The 27,626-nt window shown below is 31.3% G+C and overlaps 3 protein-coding genes across 3 annotated transcripts; all 3 read left to right on the forward strand.

Moving 5' to 3' along the window:
* Positions 1-479: 479 nt before the first annotated feature.
* Positions 480-3,833, forward strand: LOC108466167 (uncharacterized). The gene is made up of 5 exons (XM_017766527.2): positions 480-736; positions 847-965; positions 1,116-1,173; positions 2,289-2,366; positions 3,447-3,833. Exons 1-5 carry the CDS (start codon positions 556-558, stop codon positions 3,638-3,640), a joined length of 630 nt encoding a protein of 209 aa, XP_017622016.1. The 5' UTR covers positions 480-555; the 3' UTR covers positions 3,641-3,833.
* Positions 3,834-13,822: 9,989 nt separating this feature from the next.
* LOC108466363 (la-related protein 1C-like) lies at positions 13,823-18,733 on the forward strand. The gene is made up of 6 exons (XM_017766713.2): positions 13,823-14,545; positions 14,906-15,443; positions 15,521-15,677; positions 15,784-15,874; positions 17,660-17,731; positions 17,879-18,733. The coding sequence occupies exons 1-6, from the start codon at positions 14,072-14,074 to the stop codon at positions 18,161-18,163; spliced, it is 1,617 nt and encodes a 538-aa protein (XP_017622202.1). The 5' UTR covers positions 13,823-14,071; the 3' UTR covers positions 18,164-18,733.
* Positions 18,734-19,972: 1,239 nt separating this feature from the next.
* On the forward strand, positions 19,973-26,476 carry LOC108452671 (la-related protein 1C-like). The gene is made up of 6 exons (XM_017750474.2): positions 19,973-20,831; positions 21,146-21,683; positions 21,775-21,931; positions 22,038-22,128; positions 25,516-25,587; positions 25,770-26,476. Exons 1-6 carry the CDS (start codon positions 20,355-20,357, stop codon positions 26,034-26,036), a joined length of 1,602 nt encoding a protein of 533 aa, XP_017605963.1. The 5' UTR covers positions 19,973-20,354; the 3' UTR covers positions 26,037-26,476.
* The last annotated feature ends 1,150 nt before the right edge of the window (positions 26,477-27,626 follow it).

Here is a 27,626-nt window from a genome sequence, read left to right on the forward strand (position 1 = left end):
TTTGTACTACTAAAAACTGGTCCATATATGGGATGGAATTTGATATGATGAAATTTTTAACAGCCCGAACAACAAATACATCTTGAATTCAGGTCACACCTGAGGCAGTTAACACCTTGACAATTAGGCTATCACACAGGGATCATATTTCATCAAATTTGAGCAACCATTTTGATACTGAGGGTGGATTTGGATAGACAATGCGTTTATCTACAGATAGTATAAAAACAACAGTGACAGTAAAATTAAATACTGTAACGATACCAAAACATGAGACAATAAGTAAACTAAATACAACGCATCGCACCCGATCCTAACCTACCCTAAGTTGAAAGAATTATCTCCATTCAATAAAAAAATTGAAAGAATGATCTAATTGAAAATTTGGGGACTAATTTAAAATTTAAGTCATAATTTGAGGATGATTAGTGCAATCAACCCTAACCGTATTGATAATTTATATCAGTTTCAAGTTGCTTATTTCTAGTTTCTCGAATCGTCGTGATCATCATCAACTCAGTGCTGTAATATCTGTTTCTCAGCTCACTGAATCTAATGGCTTTCGCTCATTATTTGTTTGCAGTTCCGATGGACACTTCAATTCACCCCAAAATTTCAATTCCCCCTTCGTTTTGTTCCATTGAATCCCCATCTTCCTTACCTTTCCCATCTTTTTCTTCCCCTTTTCCTACATTGTCTAAAGCTCGAACCAGAATCAACAGAGTGGGACACAAAGGTATCTTCTTTTATCATCATTGTTTTTGATTAATTTTAATGGGAATCATTTTTTTATTACTTTTTTAAGCTGACAATCGTTGATTCGTTCAATTTTTTTTGAGTGAACAGCAAAAGCTGAGCCTCGAGAATCTGAAGTGAATATAGAAGCTGATGCGTTTTCTCATTTCAAGCATTTGCTGCTTCCAATAACTGATAGAAATCCTTATCTTTCTGAAGGAACTAGACAGGTTAATTTCTTAAAGACAATTTTCTTTTTTGAACTCTTCACAATTTCAGAGCATCGATTTTCAATTCTTTCGAACAAAAAATGGGTAAAAATGTTCATTTGCTTTTGGGTCCTCATTCTTTGGTTAAAAATGTTTAAAAGTTTTGAGCAGGCTGCTGCAACTACTGCTGCTTTGGCAAAGAAGAATGGAGCTGACATTACTGTTGTGGGTATGTACGTATGTATGTAGATATTATTATGATGTAAATTTTAAATTAGTATCAAAACTTCGAAATATTCTGATTCAGTTCTCAAAGTATCAGCATCTATTAGCTTAGTCGTCGGCTCTAATATGAAGCATATTTGAAACCTGTGATATAGCTACTGACTGGACAACTTGTATCTAACTTGTTAAAAGAACTTACAGTCTTACTAAAATTTAAGAGGTTTATTTTGTTAATATGTCGTATTCATAGGTCTTTAAATAAGTTCAATGTTAGATTCAACCTACCATTTAGCATCTGAGCTTTAGAAATTCAGGTTTTCACCATTTTTTACGTAATAGTACCCTGTACTAGGATTTAGATAATGAGTAAATTAGTCTTTGTACATTAGATCAAAGAGCAAACTAGCCATTTTGTTAAAAAATCTATCCATTTCTACTATTAAAAACTGGTTCATGTACGACAGCATGAAATACATGTGGCACGTCATGTGTCACTATTTAGTTATGTCGTCAGCCATGTATGTTTAAAACAGTATAAATGGATGAAATTTTAACAGAAATGACTGATTTGCTCTTTGATTTAACTTGACTCTAGTATAGGGGCCTCCATGGTACTTTTACCCCATATTGTACTGTGTAAACTGGGTTTGAACTTGTAGTTACTCTTCTGTCTAAAAAATTCCTAGGGCCTCTTTAAATTGAACCAGGAGAAAACAAAGAGAGAAACAAAAATGAAAATAACAAAGGCTCAGCTGGTTTTCCTGTTTTCATTTGGCACACTAATTCCTACCCTGTGAGGTGGTAGTGGTAATATTGTCAAATTTGACGACATCTGGAAGCAACGTGCCCAAACAGGCATGGAAGAAGGCCCTGGCAGCATACGAACTAAGCCCAGAAAATGTCACCAGTAACCTCAATTACAATGTTAACAAGTAAATCTTATTTATAGCTTTTAATGTTTGAACCTAGGACTTGGCCTATTTGGTTTTTGCAGCTACTCTTAGGAACTGGAGTGTGCATTCAGCTGGGGTGGAATTCCAGCAACCACAACCATTTCTCGATACCTGTCTGCTTATTATTTAAAGTACTAAGAAATTTATATATGTTCTTTGCTTGCAGTTATCGATGAAAAGCAGAAAGAGTCATTACCGGAGCATGAAACTCAATTGGCAAGTGTTCGCTGGCATCTCTCTGAAAGTATGTAGTGTATCTATGCAGTCTTAAATGTTGGTAAAAATCATTGTCGAAAATTCAGAATACCTAACATACTTGCTTACATTTATGTGTCTAATACTGCTGTTGAAACAACATAATGCTTCAGCCACTGCCTTAAGGCCAATTTAAATTGACCATGCATATGCATGTACTATAATTTAAGTTTTAAACCTTAGGATAGATGTCTAGGATGGCTTATACATAAATGGTCTTGTGGTCATTTTCTAGATCTTCTCCCTGAAATGTTAATAGAAAATCAGTTGTCATTTGGGACAATATGTTAACTATTGGGTAAACTACACTAGTAGTCACCCAACTATTAGTAAAATTTTTTGTCACCCAATTATTCAATTTTATCTTATTTGATCACCATTTGGCCAATGGTGGTAGCTTTTAAGATTGGCATAATAATAGCTTTAGCCCTCAATATTTACACATTGTGTAATTTGGTCTTTTTTGTAGTTTTGATTTTCTTTCGACCCTTTCACCTGAAAAGCTAACAAAGCAAACTTATTAGCTAAATTTGATTGAAAATGTACAAAAAATGGAAACACTCAAAAATCCCAAATAATAATTTTCATCTTTTCTTATTCTTTTAAAATTAACCTTCAATGTCATAAAGAAAAACAAAAAAAAAAAACTATATCATGTGTAAATATTGAGGGTTAATTTTTTTTAGAATCAAGACTAAATTGATATAATTTATAGATGTTGAGGGTTAAAGTTGTTATTATGTCAATTTTAAAAGCTAACACCGATTAGTCTACTGGTGATCAAAAAGGACAAAATTGAACAGTTGATGACCATTTTGTAACTTTTCATAGTTGAGTGACCAAAAAAATAAATTTACTAATAGTTAGGTGATCGATTTGTAACTTTTTATAATTGGGTGACCAAAAAAGAATTCAATGATAGTTGGGTGACTACTTACTGTAGCTTACCCTATGTTTAACTATATTATTTGTGTATCATCCTATATACCTCCGTGATTGGTAACTAAACAAAAGTACAGTATATGCATCTTTGTGCTAACTGATGTGGGGAAAAAAAAAAACAAACCAGGTGGATTTAAGGAATTCAAGTTGTTGGAGCGACTCGGGGAAGGATCCAAGCCTACTGCTATCATCGGTGAAGTTGCGGATGAACTGAATTTGGATCTCGTGGTAATGAGCATGGAAGCCATTCATTCCAAGCACGTCGATGCAAATCTATTGGCCGAGTTCATCCCGTGCCCCGTCTTGCTTTTACCATTGTAAGATCCTATGATTGAAATTGAACTCAAATATGTGTTGCAAATGCCAGTTTTTCTCCTAGGCTTTTGTGATCTTCATGTAATTTGTTCAAACTTTGCTAATTGATTAGCTGATTCTGGTAGTACTAGTCTTTACAAGAGCTTGGGAAATGACAGATTTAGCATTATCTATAAATGGTTGAGCTTTTTTAGCATAATATGAGGTTTTCTAAACTTATGAGCAGTGCCTTATGGTTTAAATATGCCATACGTAATTGGACTTTTATTTTTAGAAATTTAGTCCCTCTACTTTTTATATTTTAAAATTCAAGTCCAATAGTTAACTATGTAAGTTTCTTTTGTTGCCGTGACATTTTAAAATAAAAATCTCACTTGATTGCAATATAATTTAAAAAAATGACGTTATAATAAATTTGAATTTAATAAAATAATTTTAACATGAACTTGAAATTTGATGAATTTTGAAATTTGAAACTAGAATTAAAAATACAGTGATTAAATTTTAAATTTACAAGAAAAATGTGGACTTATGGCATAATTTAACCGTGCATTATCCATGTGCCTTATTCATGTAGATAGAATGTTGAATCTTTGTCACCATTGAAGCAAATGAGTACACGAAACTTCTTCAACGTAGCAACAAATGAGAATAATTGAGAATTGCCAAGTGCTTATCAATTTGATTCGAGTTTTAAAATTTTGGAATTATTTTAATTTAGATCAATATCTAGTTAGATTATTCAAATTTGAGGTTTAAGCTATTACATGTTTGAATCATGTCGGGTTTTGTTCGTTTCGTGTTTTAACTTATTTTAAGTTTAGTTTATTTTAAAGTTCAAGCCATTTTTATTCGGATAAATTTAAGTTTGGGTTAGTCAAATTTAAATTGTTGATATTTTATAATGAAATTGGATTTAATTGATTTGAACACGAGTCAATTGATCAAATTTTCATATTTCACCGTTAATTCTATTACTATACCTTAAGCTGAGTTTGGATAACGATTTTTATGTATTCATTTTACTTAAGCTGAGTTTGGATAATAATTTTATTTCTTTCATTTAATTTTAAATTAAATAAAATTTAAAATTTAATTCTAAAAATATCTAAAATGTTAATATAAAATTGTAAATTTTAATTTTCTTTAAATAGTAATATAATCTTTTAGATAAGTTGAGTTAAGCTCGAGCTTGAAATCATTTACAAAATCGATATTGATCGATAAACACCTCTACCATTTTGAAATCTAATCGAATCACTCAATTAATATTTTTCACAACATTTTCTCTATTTATAAAATTTAAACTCAAAACCATCAAATGTTGGTTTCGAGAAAAAGCTATTGACAACAAATTGCAGTTCAAGCAAGTGCTTCTTGTCTAAATGTGCTCGTGCGTCGGGTTCAGGCTAGGTTTAAGCATAATATTAATATACTTTATGTTTATTTAAGCTTGACTCGGCTCAAGATTTGGGCTGAAAATTTTATCCAAACTTGTCCAAAAAGATTAACCTAAGCCTATTTTATGCCCGTGCATGTTATTTTTTAAAATTTTTTAAAAATAATTATATTTTTTTATTTCAATATTTGGTACATTTTTTATACAGTTATCTTAACATCATTTTAATGTGTTCTAAACTACATAATATATAAAAATAACATAATATAAAGTATTATAAACTTAAAAACGGGTCAAGTAGGGCTCGGACTTTGAATATTCAAGTCCGAACCCAACCCATATTTTAAACGGGCATAATTTTTTTGTCCAAACCTTCTCAAATGTCAGACGGGCCTTCGTACATAAACGAATAACCCGCTCTATGAACAAGTATAAATATAATCTTTTCAGATAAATTAAATCAAGCTCGAGTTTAAAATCATTTATAAAATCAAATCTCAATAAAGAAACACCTCTACCAAAAGTCATATTTGACTTAAATTTTTTTGAATTTTTTTTCTTACAACATTTTCTCTATTTATAAAATTCAAACCCAAAAGTGTCCATCAAATTCTTCTATAAACAACAAATTGCAGTTCAAGCAAATGCCTCATGTCCAATTGTATATCAAATTATTGTGTCTAATACCAGGAATGGAATCTAATTAAGCACTAACTCAATGCTCTTTTCCCATTACAATAATATTAAATAAAGTTATTGTCAAGATGAAGCAATCAAAAAATTCCAAATGAAAGCTCCCCACCTTCCAAAATATCTTTGGATTCACACTCTTTCTAAACTTTCCCCTTCTGGTATTAGATTTATCATTTTCTTTATTTTATTCAAAAATAATAATTTAAATATTGAAATGAAATAAAACAAATTACATAGGCTTAATATATTATTTGGTACTCGAACTTTACATTTTTATTATCTTGGTATCTAATTTTTTTACCCAATTTAGTATCTAAACTTTTTTGGCCCAATTTAGCATCAAAACTTGGCATTTTTTTCTAATTTGGTACATAAGCTTTTTTTAGGTTCAATTTGATGTCTAAATTTATTAAATGTTACATAAACCACTAATGGTGTTAAATTTTCTTTTTATGTTACAAAAATATTGTCAGATTAGAGGAAATTCATGTTAAAGAAATAGGTATTGAGTTATGCATAAAAAAATAATATTAAATAAAAAAATTTTAAAACCCCAAATTAAAATAAATTAATTATTTTCAATTAATAAATAATTAAATAAAACTAAAAGTAAATAAACATATAAAATAAAAATATTATATTATCTCATCACATGTCGTTCATACATTGATTATTTTTGCTATTTCATAAAAAAATAACATTGTTAGTAATTGAGTCATTTGTAAAATGTTTGACAAGTACCAAATTGAACAAAAAAAGATTAGGTACCAAATTAGGAAAAAAATTGTCTAATTTAGATACTAACTTAGACAAAAAAAAGGTACTAAATTGAAAAAGTATCAAATTCATATACCAAATGTTATATTAAGCAAGCTATGTATAAAAGAGATTAATTTAATAGCTAAACAACACATTAAAATTAATTTCATTTTCAGTTTTTCATCCATAAAAGTAAAATGCATTGCACACTTAGTTTTGTGCTTCCCTTTGCCTTAGAAGTGGAATTTGATTCTCAATTGAATATATATATAATATATATATATGTTGTAGTGTCAATAATAAAGATAATGTTGTTTTAGTTGAATTAATTTTTACTAGTAAATTTATTGATAATCCTGTTATGGAAATACAGGCCATTCATGAATTGTTATAAAGTAATTAGAAAATTTGTATTTGTTATATTCTTAAATATTATAATGCAGTTGTGGATTTCATGGCCAAGTAAGTTGGTATAAATTTCACCGGTCTACAGGTGTTTTTTGAACCTCCTCAAGCTGTGCAGGAATTAATCCAAAAGGATATTACGAGATTTTAATTCACTGTTTATTTCTGCAATCGCTTAATATTGTTTCTATCTATCAAAATAATAATAGTAATCTTGATTCAATCTTGTAACAAATTAATTAATTCTTGATCCACTTGTATATATGTTAAAAAAATTTGTAAGTATAATAATAGTTGGAATTAAAATATATTCGGATTTAAATAATGTAATAACCCGAATTTTCTTTTATATCAAACAAATGTATTTTCGGTCTCCGCTTTGAAAACGGATTTGTAAATATTTATTAAAAATATTTACTGAAGTAAAACGAGTGGTTAATTAGAGTTTAATTAAGTAAATTTAGCTTAATTAAGAGTAATTAAGAAAATGACTAAATTGAATAAAGGATGAAAGTTGAATTATAGATTAAAAGAAAATGAAGAGGACCAAAATGGCAATTATGCCATTTGTCCTAAGTGAACATAAACATAAAAATCTGAGATTTTATGTGTTAAAATATATATTAAATTATTATTATTTATTATAGTTTTATATTTAATTATTATTGTTATTGTTATTATTATTTAAATTGATATTATATTATAAAATAAATAAAAGTAAAACAAGTGTGTGGTAAAAATAATTTATATGTGTACAAATGATATACATACACTTGTAATACACATATATATTTGTTTATTATATAAGTATATTATATATTATTATTAAAAGTAAAGTAAATAAAAATGAAATAAAGGAAAGAAACAGAATGAAAAGAAACAGAATGTGGAAACGAAACAGAGAAGAAACAGGGGAGAAAGAAAGAAAGAAAAAGAAAAAGGAAAATTTGGGGTTTCAAGGTTCAAAGTTAATTTGGTAAGGCAATTTAGCCCATTTTCTTGTAAATTTTGAGTTTATGGAATCCTAGAGATGAATACTATTTGATTTAACTGAAAATTTTGAAAGTTGTTAGATTTTTAGATATTGTTCTTTTTGAATAAAAAGATGAATTAAGGGCTAAATTGATAGAAATTCAAGTTAGAAATGAAATAAGGATTAAATTGTAAAGTGATTCATAAGTTTTATGCTTTAAGGACTAAATTGAAAGAATTTTGAAATTATGGTTTTATTATGAAAATAGATAATTATGTCTAAGTTTGGTTAAAATTGAATAGAAATGAAGTATGGATTGAGATAGAAAAAGTAAGTGAATTTAGTTAAGATTAAATTGAAATTAAAGTAGAAATTGAATAAAAATTGTATTAATTATATATAAATTAGTAGTGAATTAACGAATATGAATTGTTTTAATTCCGTAGCTAATGTTGTCTCAAGAAGTTTCGGCTAAGTAAGGAAATAGCAAAGTCGACGAGGAAAAGCTCGGAAATACGGTTTGTATTTCTATAATCCGAACTCAGTCATTATTTGTTATATTTATATACATATGACAATTGTTAGTGTTAGAATTATGATGTTTTACTACTGAAATGGATTGATTTTGGTATGTGATGAATTTATCAAATTTATTTTGATTGAAATCATTTTGATTGAATTTATATTGATTGAAATTATATATATATATATATATATATATATATATATATATGATCTATGTAAAAATTTGAATATTGAATGAATGTTATATTGAAAAATTATATTGATTGGAAATATGAGGGAATTGATATGAATATATGAGATTTGTGATAATTGAATATTTGATATTGAAAAGTGAATTGAGTTATATTGGATTATGAATTAATGTGAATAATTGAAATATATTGTTGAATTGAATGAAATTGTATGAATTGTGAAAATTGGTGAATATATGTGATTATCAGAATGGTATATTGATGAAATAATTATTAAATTGAGAAAGTGAATGAAATACCCTATTAACTAGTCGGGCTGAGTCGGATATAATTGGCATGCCATAGGATCTGGAAGTGTACGGGATTTGCCGGCTTTATCGATCAGGCACTTTATGTGTCGTATTTCAGGCACCTTGTGTGTCGTACTCTAATTAGGTACTATGTACCGTTTTAGGCACAATGTGCCGTACTGGTGTGTTTAGGTTGGAATCTGTGTATCCGTCAAAGTCCGGGTTTGTTAATAGGGGTAAATAAGTGAAAGATAAATCGAGTGAATTTGATTGATTGAGCTATTAGAATGAAATGAGAAATTGAATTGAGAATTGAATTTGAGATATGAGATTGAAAACATGAACCAAAAGGTTCATGAAATGAGTGAAGTTCAAATGGATGATGATTGATGTTAGAATGAATTAAAATGGTATATTGTTAAGAAGTAAAGTGTGAATACAAGTAAATTGTGAATATATTGTATATAATTTATACGGTAAGTAAATGAAAAGAATTGAACAAATATGTTATTGTGTTTGTTATATGACTTGTATAGAATTTTTATGGTAAGTAAATGAAACTTATCTATAAAATAAATAAATGAATGGTTATATTTATCATTGTGATTTTAAGTTTAATTGTTATATTATCAAGTGTTCAGATTATAGAAATACCACTGAGTATACCATACTCAGCGTACGGTTTGTTTCTGTGCGCAGGTTTAGTAAAGATAGAACGTTGAATCAGCATCCCAATTCGATTCCCAATTCATTAAGGTAAAGTGTGTTAATTATTGGTAATGACATGTACCTAGGATGTCTTATGTGTGTGTCATTTTGAAATTGTAAATGTAATGATGAAATGATATTGTATGGATTTAGTGAATAATAGTGGTGAATGAATAAATATTGCCTTGCCAGTTTTGGGTTACTGCAGTAGTGTAAATTTTGAAATTCACCATAAATTGTGGAAATTGAATTAAGGGCTGAATAAAATATGAGATTAAAGCCTGATGAGTCTAGTTTCATATAGAGGAAACGGTGCATGCAATTGGATTTTATGTTATGAGATATTTAAATTGTTGTGAGACAGAGTCTGAATGACTTAGAGATCCTCTGTTCTGATTTTAGAAAATCATTAGAAATTATACAAAAATAATTATGAGTTTTAATTTATATAGTTAAAATCCTTATCTAGTCTATTTTCAAGAGGAATAAACAGGAACATCATCCGAGTCCCGAATTATGAGATAAATAATTTTTAGTGAAGAGAGGTCAGAACTGTTGGACAGCGAAATAGGGGAAACTTTTAGAAATAAACTGTACTAATTGACTAAACCAAAAATTTTGAAAATTTTATGAAAGAAAGGTATATGAGTCTAGTTTTAAGGAAAATTAACGGAACTTAATTTTGAGTTTCGTAGCTCCAAATATAAATATTTTAGTGACTGTTGCTCGAGAAGACAGTTTTGACATGAACATAAGAAAGTAATGGAATTGTGTGTAATTATTCTGTAAACTCCGGTAATGCTCCATAACCCTCTTCCGGGATGGTTTGGGGTTAGGTGGTGTTACAAATAAAATAAATTTGGACAAAATTCATAGGTGATAGGAAAAGTTATGATAAATCTAGAGAGAATTTATACGCAATTTACGATACATTACGAGAGTTTAAAATGGATCTCGAAATTCTAAAAGTTTTGGCATTGTCACCTGAGTTCTTATAATTTTTTTATTTCACATTAATCTTGAAACTTGCCGAGTTTTCTCAATTTGATCCATGATTTGAATTTTGATAAGGGAAGGTGACATGACACTCTGAGTTTATACCACATCATCACTTGATTTTTTAAAATATATATATATATATATATATTTAAAATTTTGGTTTTTAAACTTTTATAAAAATATTTTAATTTTTTAGGTGATGACATAACACAATTTTTAAGTGTCACATCATCTTATCTGAATAGAATCTAGATTTAATGACAAATTTGAGAAAACTTATCAAATTTAGTGAATAATATGAAAAGAAAAATCAAGGATCAAATTAAAAATCGTAAACTTCATGAAACTAAATATTAATTTATCCCAATTTGAAGAAGAAAAAAAACCATGTTTTGACAAGCATGAAAATAGACTATTTTGGCCAATTTCCATATATTTAACCAAACTAATAGTCAATAATTCTATCCTAAAAAGAAAAAAAGAAAAGAATAGAGAATAACTCTAAGATAAAAATAGGTTATTTTTCCATATATTGATGGTCCCAATCTCAACATCATATGATGTTCTTTCTTCATTTTCACATTTATCACACCAGATTTAATTGAAACCTTTGCATTTATTATTGGAATAAAAAAAACTAAAATTTCCATTTTTTAAATATATAAAATTATCATGAAAGCTAAGTCAACAACCACCTCCATGAAAAAGCTACATCTTTGAAATTTTTCCTTAAATACAATTAAGAAAATAATTAAAGAAACCGATTGAGTATTGGCTTGATTGACACTGATATTGCTGTCAGCGTAGTAGGACATGGGTTCGAGTGTGTTGAAGTAAATTATCCTCCTTTTTAAGAGTTATGAGAGATTATAGTTAGCTTTAGGCATTGTATAAAAAATAACATATAATGCTTTGACGGGTAGGAAATTTTAAGTTGTAATTTATTCATTAACTATTTTTTTAAATAGCATTGGTTGAATATTAAAAATGATAAACTATATATAATTAATTTTAAAAATATATAATTATTAATTTTTTGTTAATTTTAAAATTAAATTTACCCATTATTTTAAATATATATTTTAGTTGAATGTGAACACTTAGTATTTTTACTCCATCACCAAGTAAAAGAATAAATTAACTATTTTAAGCTTATATTTTAAATTAATTGTTTAATTTTTTTAAATATATAAATCCTAAATCAATTAGTGCATAACCAAATAATTTAAATATATCATTTGAAAATAAAGAAAATATATAATATGTAAATAAATATATAAATAATTCAAGAAATTAGAAAATGAAAAAATATAGCAATATTAAAATAAAATTAACTTAAGATGACCGTGACAAATTGTTTTGCTAAGGGAAGACAACTTGCTTTAGGAAGTCTTTCAATTAGGGTGTTTATGCTTAGTTTTATCTTCGAGTTTTGTCTTCTAATTCTACAAAGAGTTCTAGAGAAGTCTATATAGTGAGAGCGTCTCGCTCACTAAAGAAATGTGAGTATTTGACATTGGTAGTGTTGAAACCCATACCTTTACATGATATTAGTGAGTATGAATGGTACCATTTGTCATCCATCAGTATCCAACAGACAACATTTTAAAGACTTCTCTCAGAGCGAGTCTAACATTCCCTCTATATATTTAAATATTTTTATATATAATTTAATGTCTTAAAAAACAAAAATTTTTATTCACCATAAACGAAGAAAAAAAAAAGAATGCATTTTTGTATTTTTAAAATCGTGTTAAATTTTTTATGTTTAAATTTATAAATCATATGAATTCTTTTTTGGTATTTATCATGTCTATTTTACAAACCATATTCAAGGTTCGTAGCTACTCTTTTCAATAAAATCGTCTTCAATATTAAAACTTGTGTTACTCCTTAGAAATATTACGTGTCTTGCCATTACATCCAACGATTTTTGAGAATTTATATGAAATTTTTATGTGTAAATAATTCGTTTTATATATATATTGTCATATTCATGTACTCGTGTTTTAATTATTATCATATGTAGCTCATTGTATTTTTTTATTTTACATAATTTATCATTATTATTCAGGTTTAATTCTAAACTTATTTTTATAAATTAGTAAAATTAAATATTTAATATAATAAACTTAAATTTAGTTACAATTATTTATTTAATTTTCTAATATAATATTCAAGTATTTTATTATTTAATAAAACTAATTTTTATAATGCAAGGTTTTGTATATTATCCTAAAATACCATGGCAAACCAAAATATTAGTCAATATCAAGTTCAGAATATTAAAACGAGTAAAATGAATGCAAGCTATGACTAAAGGAAAAATGACGTCGTATTGAATATGTAACAGGGTTAGTATATTATTTGGTACATGAGTTTGGTTTTAATGTTTAGTTTAGTACTTAAGTTTCTTTTTTGTTTCAATTTAGTACTAGGGTTTGGCTAAAATTTCGATTTCATACCTAGACCAGACAACATCATGTGGCGTAATGAATATTTAACATGTGTGCTCTAGAATAAAAGAATTTAGGTATTTAATTGGGATAGAAAAAACTCAAGTACCAAACTGAAAATTGAAGCCAAACTCGTGTACTTAAATGAGTCAAAGAAAAGAGTATCAAATTGAAACAAAAAAAAAAAACTCATGTACCAAACTGAATATTGATGCTAAATTCAAATACGATCTAAATATTAAAGTCAAACTCGTGTACCAAATCGAGAAAAGACCATTGAGACATGAATTAAAAAAAAGTTCAAATATGCTCTTTGCACTTTTCAATATTTGAAATTTAGTTTCTCAACTTTTTTGTTTTTAAAAATTTAATCCCTTTACTTTTAAATTTTAAAATCCAAGTTCAATTGTTGATATTGTTCAGATTATTCTATTAAAGTTATCAATAATGCTTTAAAATAATAAAAAAATCACTTGATAGTCCCGTAAAAAGAAAATATTGTAATGAAATGAATTAAACAAAAGAACTTTAATTGTATTAATAATTAGAATTACATTTTAAATTTAAAAATAGAGGGACTAATTTGATCAAAATAAAAGTAAAATGATTAAATTGTAAATGTATGAAAATTTTAGGGATTGAAACATATTTTAACCATTAAAGAATTACATAACAGAATTTTACAACGAATCAAATTAGGGAAGCAAAGTGCAAACAAACCCTAATTAGGTTTTTACAGCAGTAAAATTACTTGGTTCCAACAATAAAAACCCCTGAATCGAGGGCAATATGGTAATTCAGAATAATACAACCCAAAGCCAAAAAACCGAATAGTTGGAAACCTCCAATTTAAAACTTCTCACTTATTTCCGTCTCCAAATTTTGTTTCAAATTTTTATTTTATTTTGTTGGTTTTTAATCAAATTTTTGTTCTCCGTTTTCCGGTGTTTTTCTCCGTCGCCGATCAACTCGTCGATAGGGAAAAAGGAGGGGGGGGGTGGATACGATTTTGTTTTTAATTTGGGAGGCGGGGTTTCTTATGGCTGCAAATATTAATACGGTTAATTTCAATACCTCCGTTGCAGTGGCAGCTGTTGATCACTCTGCTAGTAGCCCTAACCAATCACATCGTGCCACGACAGACGGCTCTCCGCCCTGGTCTGAAATCGTCCTACGCCGGGAATCCGACCCGACTGCGGGTAGTCCATTAACGCATTCGTCCTCTTCGTCGCCTCCACCGTCAGCGTCGGTGGTAGAGCCGTATGTTGCGGCGGAGTTTGGAGAGGGAGGTGTCGATAATGCGGGTGCTGGGTCAAACGGCAATGCTGGTAAGAGGACCGCTTGGAACAAACCTTCTAACGGCGGTACCGAGATTGGGGTCGTTATGGGGGCCGACACGTGGCCTGCTTTGTCTCCGTCAGCAGCTAGGGTTCCTCCCAAATCTTCTTCAGATTCACCCAGAGCTTCATTGGATGGATCATCGTCTTCTCCTTCCGTTGTCCCCGTTTCTCAGGTTTGTTTACCAGAAATTTAAGCTCTTCTTTATTAATTTCTATTTAATAGTTACCATTTCAAGTGTATTTATTACCAACTGTTAGATTAGCTGAAATAGATTAAATTAACTGTTTGATAAGCAAGATTAAATGCTAAAAATCTGAATTGCCCAGAAATGCAAAGAATCTTGAATTTTCGTTCTAGCTGTATGATTTACTTGAATTATGTTTCATTTGATGGAATCTGTATAGTGGACGTTGTATGAAACTATGAGTATAGGAAGTATTTAGAGATTCACTTGCTCAGAGATGTACATGATATAAATTTGTTTTTGGAGGTTACATTTCTTGATGGTTTTGCTATGTTTACCTAATTGTAGGGGAGTGGAAGTGCACCGCCATTATCGGCTTCGCAGAAACCAGTCAGCAACAGCGCAAAGTCAAATTCAAATTCGACTCCGAACCATAACACTCCTGCACGACAGAGGTCAATGAAACGAAATAGTAATAACTCAGCATCTAATGGTGGTCTCTCACAGGCACCGCCTCAAGGTCCTGTGGTTGAATCACCTCTTAATAGCCCTTCTTCTAGGGATCACGTACAGAGAAGTAGTTTTGTATCACAGTCTCATACTAGTGGTAATGATCAGCCACACCCACGGAATTCATTTAGACAACGTAATGGTGGTCCACATCCACGAGGAGATGGTTCTCACCATCAGAATTTTGGAGGAAGGCGCAATCAAGATCATGGAAATCATGAGTGGAATGGTCGAAGGTTTAATAACAGGGATGGTCACATGCAGCCAAGAGTTCTTAGGTTAATGAGGCATCCGCCACCACCTCCATTGCCTAATACTTTACCTTTTATTGCACATACTCCTATGCGGCCTTTTGGCACCCCAATGGGGTATCCTGGTAAGCCGTACTTTCGCTATTGTTGCTCTTTTGGGTTAAGGATGAGTGACCTTCCTAATCTCTTTACCTCCTTTCAGATATGACATCTCTTTATGTTGTCCCGGCTGCTCCTCCAGAGTCACTTAGAGGTTTGCCATTTGTTGCACCGATGCCCCCATTGTTTTTCCCACCCACAGAGCCTCTTGACAATCAGTTGCATGCTAGAATAGTGAATCAGATAGATTATTATTTCAGGTATGAATTGTTTGCATGGTGACTTAGGTCAACTTAGTTAATTCAGTGGCCATATCTTGGTATTTGAGTTCACTCACACTGTTAACTGCCTGTTTCGTTGTTGCAGTAATGAAAATCTAATTAAGGATACCTTCTTGAGGCAAAACATGGATGACCAGGGCTGGGTTCCTATTAAATTAATAGCCGGCTTCAAAAAGGTGAGTATTTTTGTGAATTTGGAGCTAGTTTCTTATGTCTGATTGTGAAGTTCTTATGTTTAGAGCATTTTCATGAAGATTGCTTTGCATTATGCAAGTTCATAACACCTATGCGTACTGGACTCATCTTTAATTCTATTGTGACAAGTTTATGTGGTCACCATTAAAAAGAAACCTATTTTAATTGAAGATTTCGGAAGAAGAAAAAATATAAATATGTACGTTAATACACTAGTTTAGTAATAATAGAAAACACATGATGATTGCTATGTAAAATCCGTTACTTAAGATTGTCAGAGAGGAACTTTTTCTGAAACAGAAAGGAATGAGGGGGAAAAGAAAGATACCAGAATAGTAAAGCCAGCACCTGCATTCACTATAGCACAGATGTGAGTGAGATATTTCCTTGGGGGTTCATACACCGTAAAATAGTTGAAACAGTTGAAACCTCTGGATTTTTGCTTTGTTGAAATTAAAATTTGAGAAACACTCTACTACTAGATTTTCAAGCTATTTTTCTATTTCCGAGAAAATAAATGAAATTCCCATGAATCCAGAAACCCAGTCTTCACTTTCACACTTAGTTGAGCTAGTATAAGGATGGTTCTTGTACTTCTAACATAAGCATTCCTACTCGTTAATAAAACACTGTTGGAAACTTTAAGGTATGGATTTGCTTGACAATTATTTAAGAGAAATGTTATTGGTTATTGTTTTTTTTGGCAAGACAATTCCAATGGACAGAAACTTGTCTTGCTGGAATTGTCTACACAATTTTAATTAACATTTTTGTGTTCGTGTGTTTGTTTGTTAATTATTTTTCCTATAATTGCTGTTATTTTTCATGGGCTCTATCTTTGTTTTGGTCTTGGCTGTTTTTGTTCTATTATGTTGTACTTTTCTTGTGGTCATAAAGAAAAAGTAGTTCCAATGAATTTACATAGCGACTAAATCATTTTGTCTAAGTCTTGGTGCTATGTTCCTGCAACTTGCATTCTGGATGTACTTCTAAATTTTGAGACTTATAACCCTTTTGTTGTATAGCATGTTAGGTCTCCATCATTAACTATTTACATGCCTCAATGCTGAAATTGCTATTTCTCATACCATCATATTGTTTGTATATTTATAGAACAGATTAGCATGCTATGAATGCATGTTCATATAATTATTTGTATTTGTATGTATGGATATCCTCCTGCTGATTTACACACACTCCCCAACCCCAATGGTATCTGGTTGAAGTAGTTTATCCCTTTTTAGAGATATTTAACTTATATGCATCTGCATGTATTACTTATGATGAGGTGCATTGTAGTACTTCCATTTGCTTGTTGTTCAAGTGGTATGGTATAAGTTCCTTTTTTTCACTCTTTAATTATTATTGTTATTGAAGAACTGGGGATAATACTAAGCTCTCTACTTTCAATATTTATGTACTCTACAACAGACATAGGACAAGGAGAAAATCATGCATGACCAACTTAATTAAAAGAAGATTTTGCATTTTTTGTAGATTTCCTAGATCAATCTTTGTGTTTATTATCATAACGTAAAAAGGGTAAGCTTATTTTACACTCATACAAAATAGCACACACTTCACTCAGCAAAGTGCTTTTTTGTACATTGTGCCTCAGGCAATATAAGGGTTCACAAGTGTCTAGAGTGCTACTTGCACCCTTGGCAACATTGGTTCAGTACGTTCGTGTTCGTGCTTCTCGTAAAGCATTTTTTTAAAAAGCTTGTTGTGGATAGGCAACATATTCTATGGCTCCTCCTTTTCAGGTTTCACTTTTGACTGATAATATTCAGCTTATAACGGATGCTCTGCAGAGGTCAACGGTTGTGGAAGTGCAGGTACCTTTATATAATGAAAATCTGGGGATATATGTCCAATTTTTTTTTTTATCAATAATGAAATGCTAGTCTTATCAAACACCAAGACATACATGCCTCTTATTGTTCATACATGCTGGTTTGATCACCTTTCGTTTAACATTTTAGGGTGACAAAGTGAGGAAGCGGATCGATTGGATGCGATGGATAATGCCACCTTCTGTTCAGTTCCCTACCATTTCTGGTCAGGATACGTTGGCTGCTCGTGTTCAGAAGATTTCATTGGAGCAGAGAACCTCAAACCAGAGTGGTACAAGTAACCAAGAAGATACTAATGCCAGTGGACTGTCAGGTAGAGCATCGTCGGGAGACTTCAATAATCAGTCACAGCAACTCAACACTGAAGGAACAGCTGTCAGTGCTCAGGCTTGTCCGGCAAGTAATTCAACTTAAGCTACACTTGCCGTTGCTTGCTGAAAAAGTTCCTGGAAAGATAGTGCAGAGAATGATTTTGACACCATGGGTTATTATTTTGCCTTGCTTGAAGATGTTGGCTTTTTACATGTTGCGACGGAATACGTTTTTTTTCGTGACTTGTTGCGAGGAAATATGCTTTTTCTCGTGACTTGTTGTGAAATGAAATACGATTTTCTGGGAAATTAGAGGAAACTTTACGAGAAGAAAACGAAAACACCATTTGGAAAAAAAAGAAAAAAGAAAAAAAGGAAAACCTTTGGATTCGAGCTAGTAGGACAAAATTTTCGTGGCTTTAATGAATTGTTTTCTTTTTTTTTTCTTTCTTTCTTTCCCTCATGGGAATGTTGGATTTTGCTTTATTTGGTGTGTTTGGTGTTTAAATATGGTGAATTTTTATTTTTCATTTGAAAAAAAAAAAAATTTGGGGTTTTGATAGCTCTCCAATTGCAAGGGTGAAAGCAAAAAATTTGGATACAAGGAAAGTGCTTTTTATTGAATTAATGTCCGCATTCCACAATTATGGTGTGCAAGTTGATGAAAAGAGAATTGTGCTTTACATTATATATTTACTCACATTGGTTTTCTTTCAAAACTGGTATTTAAACATTTAATTTTATTCCAATTTATGAAAAAATATTTTTTAAAATAATTTAGATCGGTTTTAAAGTTTTTTCATAAATATTTTTAAATATAATTTTAAGTAAATAAAAATAAACTAATTACAGAATGATCAGTAGGAAATCCAATTAGTTCATAATTTCATTAATGTGCTTTAAATGCATTCCACTTTAAATCTAAAATTAACATTTAACTTGCAAGTTGAATAAAAGATTGATTGATATAAGATTTTATACTTTTAGAAACCAACTAAAAATATTATAAATCAAGAATAACTCTGAGAGTTCAATCCTCATATTCGGTATAAAACAATTTTAATTTAATCCTCATTTTCGTATAAAACAGTTTTAAAACTCATTGTCAATATGTAACTTTTAATGTTGTTACTAAATACGCAAGATTAAATAATGAATTCGTTTCAGTAAATACATTGAGAAATCCAATATATATATATATATAATATTTTAAAGAACGAAGTATGTTAAAATTAATTTTATTTTCCATAATAAAAATCATTTACAAAGGACAAAAAATGGTGAAAGAATCGTAAGTATTTGTGCTTATAGTTAAATTACTTTTTTATTAAAAAATGAGTAAATTAATTATTATACATTAAATTAAAGAGTAAATTAATTTTTTAGTTAAAATTTTGTCTATTTCTATCATAAAAATATAATTGACAAAATAATCAAATAGTTACACATAACGTCTCACGATATCTCACGTCGATGTACAATGATTAGTTTTTAAAAATAGAATTAAATGAAAATTTTAATAGAATCTAACATATTGGAATTGATTTGCTCATTTTTTAAAGTAGAAAGCGTAAAATATAATACAACTCTTAGTATAAGGGTCTCTATAGTATTTTTACCAAATAAATTATATTATACATTGGAAAAAAGGATTTATTCTCATCATTACGTGTCTTATTTCTATTGGATTAAAACCAAGGGTGGCCCTGAATTAAGAAACTACGTAACTGAATTTTACCGCCAGTCAAACGAGGAAGCCAAGTGAAAAACCCTAATTAGATTTGTACAGCAGTAAATTATTCTATTTCAGCATCGAATTGACCAAAACAACCCCTGAATAGAGGGCAATATAGTAAAATCGTAAGAGTATACCAAGCCAAAAATGAAAAAAACCCAACAGTTAAGCAAGGACCTGGATGAAATAACATTACAATAAAAAAAATACGCACAAAAAAATATATTTAAAAAAGAAAAAAAGTGAGAAAGAAAAAACAGAAAGAAAGAGAGAAGCTGAGGTTACAGCGCCTCCATCGCTGCTCTTCTTCTTCGATCGAATTATCGAATCCCTAATTTTTTATTTTTGGAAAAAAATTCCTAAATTTTTGCAATTTTGGAGCATCGAATACTTCAACTCTCACTCTTTCTCGTCTCGAATTTTTTTTATTTCTTTTTTTGAAATTTTTGGATCAAAATTTTGTTCGATTTTTTTCAGCGATTTTCTCCGTCGATCAACTCATCGATAAAGGGAGAGAAAAAGGGGAAAATCCGATTTTTGTTTTAATTGGGGTTTTGCTATGGCTGCAAATATTAATACGGCTAATTTCAATACCTCTTCCGCTTCAGTGACAACTGTTAATCACTCTCCCAGTAGCCCTAAACAATCACATCGCGCTACGAGGGCGGGTTCTTCGACTAGGACTGGAATCGGTCGTCGAGAACCCGACCCGATCGCCGGTGTTCCGTTATCGCCTTCGTCTTCTTCGTCGTCGCCACCGCCATTAATAGCTGCGACTGAGCAGCCACCTGTTGTGGCGGTGGTTGAGGAGGAAGGCGGGGAGAATGCGGGTTCTGGGTCTAATGGAAATGCGGGTAAGAGGCCCGCTTGGAACAAACCTTCTAACGGTGATGCCGAGATTGCGGCCGTCATGGGGACCCATAGGTGGCCTGCTTTGTCTGATTCCGCTAAGGCTTCTCCCAAATCCTCTTCAGATTCACCCAGAGCTTCATTGGATGGATCATCATCTTCTCCTCCTGTTGTCCCCGTTTCTCAGGTTTGTTTTCCTAAATTTAAGACCTTTTTTAAATAAAAAAAATTCAATTTAATCGCTACCATTTCTAGTTTATTTATTACCAACTGTTAAAATAGCTGAAATTAACTGTTTTAACTGAACCAAATTAATTAACCAAAGGATCAAAAGAATCTTGAATTGTATTTCATTTTATGGAATCTGCATAATGTTCTTTGCATGAATATAGGAAGTATTTAGAGATTCATTTGCTCAAATTTATATATGATGTAATTTTGTTTTCTTGGAGGTTACTTATCTGGATGGTTTTGTTATACTTAGCAATCTGTAATTTGTAGGGGAGTGGAAGTGCGTCATCATCTTCCGCTTTGCAGAAACCAGTCAGCAACAGTGCAAACTCAAATTTGAATTTGACTCCGAACCATGCTCCTATACGCCAGAGGTCAATGAAACGCAATAGTAATAACTCGGCATCTAATGGCAGTCTCTCACAGCCTCCACCTCAAGGTCCTATTGTTGAATTACCTGTTAATAGCCCTTCTTCAAGGGACCAGACACAGAGAAGTGGATTTGCATCACAGTCTCATGCTGGTAGTAATGATCACCAACACCCACGGAATTCATTCAGACAACGTAATGGTGGTCCACATCCACGAGGAGAGGGTTCTCACCATCAGAATTTTGGAGGAAGGCGCAATCAAGATCATGGAAATCATGAGTGGAATGGTCGAAATTTTAATAACAGGGATGGTCACATGCAGCCAAGAGTTGCTCCTAGGTTAATGAGGCATCCCCCCCCACCTCCTCTGCCTAATACTTTACCATTTATTGCTCACACTCCTATGCGGCCTTTTGGCACCCCAATGGGGTATCCTGGTAAGCTGTTCTTTCACTATTGTTGTTGCTTTTTTTTGGTTAAGGATGAGTGACATTCTGAATTTACTGTAATCTCTCTGCCTCCTTTCAGAATTGGCATCTCTTTATATGGTCCCAGCTGCTCCTCCAGAGTCACTTAGAGGTTTGCCATTTGTTGCCTCAATGTCCCCAATGTTTTTCCCAGCCCCTGAGCCTCATGACAATCAGTTGCATGCTAGTATAGTGAATCAGATAGATTATTATTTCAGGTAATGCTTTGTTTGCATGGTAACTTAGGTCAACTTCGTTAATTCAGTGGGCATATCTTGGTATTGATGTCACCCACAAAGCTAACTGCCTGATTCTTTGTTGCAGTAATGAAAATCTAATTAAGGATACCTACTTGAGGCAGAACATGGATGACCAGGGCTGGGTTCCTATTAAATTAATAGCCGGCTTCAAAAAGGTGAGTTTTTTTTCAGAATGTGGAGCTAGCTTCATGCCTGATTGTGTAGTTCCTGTGCTCAGAGCTAGTTTCATCTGTTAGCGTTATGCATGTTTATAACATCTGCACCTGCGGACTTATCTGTTATATTTTTGAGGCAAGTTATGTGGTTATTATTAAAAGCAAACCTATTTTAATTGAAGTTAATGCTGTTGTCATTTGTGTGTTTTAAGAGAATTTCAAAACTGTGAAAACCTGTGGAATTTTGCACTTTAGGTATTGTCAAAATTTTCTAGAAATTAAAATTCGAGAAACACACAACTACTGGATTTTCAAGCTATTCTTCTATTTCCAAGAACATAAACTAAAATTCGAAGAATTGAGAAACCTAGTCTTCAGTTTCACACCTGCTGCTAGTTGTACTATTTCATGAATATTTTTTGATACTTTTAGCATAACGTTCCTACTCATTAATAAAATAATCTTTGAAACCTTAAGATACATTTATTGACGATTATTTGTGAGAACTGTTATTGGCACTTGCATTTTTGGCAAGATAATTCCAATGGACATATACTCATCTAAATGCAATTGTCTATACAATAGTAAATGTCTTTTTTTGTGTTTTATTTTGTGCTAGATATGTTTCCTACAATTATTGTTATTGCTAGCTCAATCTTTTTTATTTGGTCTTGGCTGTTCTTGTTTTATTATGTTTTCCTTTTCTTGTGGTCATAAAGAAAATCTATTTCCAAAGAATTTATATTCAGTTACCAGATTACTTTGTCTAAGCTTTTCTATATGGATTTGTGTTATTTTCTTGCAACTTGCTTTCTAGATGTTCTTTTAAACTTTAGTACTTATAACCATTTTGTTTAAGGTGCAAAACAATACTTTGGCATGTTATGTATCCTTCACTAAATCTCTATAGGCCCACGATGCTGAAGAAATCTTTATCTCATATTCTATATTCTTTTGGTATACTTATAGATTAATTGGTATGCTATCAGTGCATGATCATACAGTTAGTGGATTAATATCTATGTTGCTATACCCTTCTGATGTATGCACGCATACGTCCACCCATTAGATCCTGGTTGAAGATTATCCTCTTAAGAGATATTTAACCTTTAAGCATCTGCCTGTATACTTACGTTGAGGTACACTATAGTCCTTCCGTTTGCTTCTTCTCCAACTTGTTCAAATGGTAAGGTATATGTTCATAAGTTCTTTTTAACTATTATTGTTGATATAAGCTGGTTCAAGCTCAAAGTGCAATGAACTTGTGCTTTTAATTTTTGTGTAATAATGGGTATTGACAAATAGCATACTCTTTTAACTTTTCTTTTGGAAACTTACCCATCTCATCATTCCAGTAAGGTTCTTTTAAATTTAATGCTATAGGATGATAATATCCCATCCCATCCTGTATAGGAGCTATCCCAAATTAGGATGATCATATCATCAAACCACCACAAAAGATAATATCCCACTCTTTCCTCCCTGATCTTACTACAAATCCTTCTTAATATTTGTATATCATCTGCACTTATCTCTTTTTTATGCATGTTGCTTGTTGTTAGCCAACATTACGAATCGTATAGCAAACTAGTTGTGGTAGTCTCCTATTGCATTTTTCACTTTAAGCAACCCAACCTTTGTCCTATGAGTAACATTTAGTGTAATAAATTCTTGAATGCCGTTCCTTATCTTATGAAATGTACAGTCTGTATGCTTGGTTGTCAATCTGTGCAATCTACACCCAGACCTTTAGTGTTTGTCTCAACGACTCTGATATGATATTAACCACTTTAGTTTTGTCAGCCAATACACACCGTCTGCTTGTAACATACACAAATGCATTTTCATCTTGAATTTCTTTTGATGTCTCATCCATTACTCTGGCAAAAAGAAAAGGAATCAACCTGGTATTTGATGAACCCATTTTGTAATCTGTACTTCATCTTTTAATCAACAACAGGTTCTTATGTTTATAATTGCTCCATTAATACCTCTTTACACTAGCATATTTGACTGTGTTCTTGTTTGGAACACATCAAAGAATGTCTCTAGGTACTCTGTCATATGCTTTCTCTAAATCAACAAGTTCTTTTGTTTGTAATCACTCCATGCATATCACAGTATACTGGCTTATTTGAGAGGGATTGTGTTCTTGTCTAAAGCCCATCAAAGTTCATTGCCTTGGGGGCATGAATTCAAACTAATTTTCCACAATCTTAGCATGTTGTCGTAAATGTTACTCGAAGACTTTTTCCCAGTATTTCATATTATGACTCATAAGTTTTATTGGAATAATTTTATCACATTTGAACCTTTTGCCTAAGGTATAACACAGTGCATGTTAGGAGATCTGATTATGATTTTCTTGAGATTTGCGTCTGATTTTTATTTCTTAAAATTCCCTTGTTAGTTTAAATAAACTTTCCTTATAAATTAGTATACTTAGCTTTCTTATCTTCTTTTTCTTGGTAGAACATGAAATTGTGGTTTTGCATCTTGTTTTTTAAATTGTAAACCTTTACTTAAGAGGAATATTATTAATGAATAAAATGAGTCGAAAGTTTCAGTAAATCCATTCCAACGTATGCAACTCCCTTAGAGTTCCACAACCATAGGCAAAATTTGGAATTGAAATACGGGAAAAATCTTTCTTCAAATCTTAGTTCTCTATTAATTGTATGGTGGTTTGATCCCAGACTTGGAACATAACAGTGCACCAACTGTCATCTTCTGGATGTTAGTCCTATATATAGTAGTGATCTATCATCATCCTCTGGAAATTGAGCTTTTATGATTATGTCATTTCTTTCCAGATCAGGCAGTGAGCATCATTTTCTTGGTTTTGTTCCTTTGTGTCGAATAACAAAGAGCATCAAACCTGAAAAAACATAGAGCGTCAAGTCCCTATAACCAAGACCATTTGATTAGGCACTCGCTTGATGCACCTAGGCATGCTGTTTTGTTAGGCAATATTCATAAAAAATGTCTACATGGTTGAAATTCTCTTTGCTAGTAAAAATGGGGACAATATCAACTTCTCTACTTCTCAGTATTTGAGTATTCTACAAGAAGCATGGGCTAGGAGATAATAGTGCATATTGACCTACATGATTAAAAGAAAAAGATTTCATGTTTTGTAGATATACCAAATCAATTTTGTGTTTTTTAATCATAATTATACATCTTAAGCTTATTTTACAGGCATCCCACATAAACGTGCTTTTTTTTTTTGCACTTTGTGCATCTTGTGCCCTTAACAACATTGGTTTAGAAATTTGTTGTTGGATAAGCTTGTAGTGATTTTGCTTACCCAAAGCAATTTTCTTTTCTAAATTTTAATGCTTGCTGTACAAATGCGGCATATTTTCTATGGCTTCTCCTTTTCAGGTTTCACTTTTGACTGATAATATTCAGCTGATAACGGATGCTCTGCAAAGTTCAACAGTTGTGGAAGTGCAGGTACTTTCTGTATTTGATAATCTTGGGATGTATGTTTTATCAATATTGAAATGCCTGGTCTTATCAACCATCAAGACTTGCATGCCTCTTATTTTTTATGCTTAATTAATGGTTTTGTTAGAACATAGGACTAAAAAAATGTGGTATGGTTTGCTTTGATCACTTTTGCTTTCACATTTTAGGGTGACAAAGTAAGGAAGCGGATTGATTGGATGCGATGGATAATGCCGCCTTCTGTTCATTTCCCTACCATGTCTGGTCAAGATACACTAGCAGCTCGTGTTCAGAATATTTCATTGGATCAGAGAACTGCAAACCAGAGTGGTGCAAGTAACCCTGAAGATTCTGATGCTGGTAGACCATCATATGGGGACTTCAGTAATCAGTCTCAGCTATTCAACAATGAGGGATCAACCGCCGGTGCTCATGGTGGGCCAGCAAGTAATTGAAACGAAGCAAAATCTGTTGATGTACGTTTTCCTTGCTAAAAATTCCTGGAAGATAAAGAGTAGAGAATGATTTTGACGCCATGGGTTATTATTTGCCTCTCTTGAAGGTACTGGTTTTTGAACTTTGCTACGATGAATCACGATCTCTCGTACAGCAAATTTACCGAATTGTTTTCCTTTGTTCTTTTCCTTTTTACAAATGGGGATGTTGGATTTTCTTTTACTATTTGTTATTGGTGATGTTGGTGTTTAAATCTGGGGAATTTCGATTTTTATTTTCGAAAAAACATAAAAGAAAATCTTTGGAGGGCTTTGATAGCCTCTGGTTGCAGGGGTGAAAAAAAAAAAAGAACACATACTTGGATTGAGGTCTATGGAGAAAATGGCTCCTGCAGCTGTGGCTGCAACAGCTACTACTGCTATTATTCATGCCTACAAAAGCTTCTTTTTTTGTTACCTTTCGAGGCTTATATCATTTACCAAGAATTGCACTTTATATTATTTATTTATGTACTTATTTATACACTATTATTATATTTGCTACTTGCTTCTGCTTCATAATAGTTTGCCCTTCGTTTGTGGGACAATCCTTTGAAAACAACCATATCTTACAACAGGTTCTTGTTGTATGGTTTTAAGTTTTGGAGCTTGTGGTACTTTTGACTGACTCTCAGAATAATTTTTATTTATTATTTGTGGTATTAATATTATATTCTTTTTCATTTAGATGAGAATAATAGGGTACTATTAATACACATACCTATAACTTTTTAGGTCTAAGTAGCTTCATGCTTGAGTAACGTTTAGGGTTTAAGTCTCGTGGATGGAGAAAACAATTTTAGTAGAGTATAGGGTTTTGATTTGGTTTAATTTTGGATTTAGTTGGGGTTTTCTATGATCAAATTATTGAAAGAGGTAATGGAAAATGATAGTTTGAAGTACCATAGAATTTTTTATGATAGAAGTTAAATTGCATTTTGCCTTCCTATTAAAAAAAAAGGGCAAAATAGTCTCTATATGTTATACCTTAGAGTCCATTGTTCTTGACTGTTAAAAGGTTTTATCTATTTTTACTTTTAAAAATTGATATGGTTGACAAAATGATCATAGAATTACATATAGCATGCCTTGTGCACTTCATATGGATTAGCTTTTTAATAATAAAAATAAATTGAGGTTTTATAAGAATGATGTAACGTATAATGATTTATTTGTTCAATCTTTTTAAGTAGAAGTTAAATACAATCTGAAACGAAAAGGATGACATTCAAATATAGCCTGATTGTGTTTAAAGTAAGTTGAGGCATGGTAGTAGTTTCACATTTATTCCATGGGCACTTGTGTAAGTAATAGTATCATTTTATTTGCTAAAAGAAAACTTTCTTTAATAATAATAGAAGTGACGCACAACATACTAAGCTTGGGGAATGGTTCATTTTATAGTCCAAAATTTACCCGATTTGTATTAGGATATAACATATATAGCAAAAAAAAGAGAGTAGCACAAACAATTTAGGGTACATGCATATATGTTTAATTGGTGAAAGAACATAAAACAACACCACCACGCACCCCTATTGATATGGGGAA

Source organism: Gossypium arboreum, chromosome 2, assembly GCF_025698485.1.
Source record: "Gossypium arboreum isolate Shixiya-1 chromosome 2, ASM2569848v2, whole genome shotgun sequence".
Lineage (NCBI taxonomy): Eukaryota > Viridiplantae > Streptophyta > Magnoliopsida > Malvales > Malvaceae > Gossypium > Gossypium arboreum.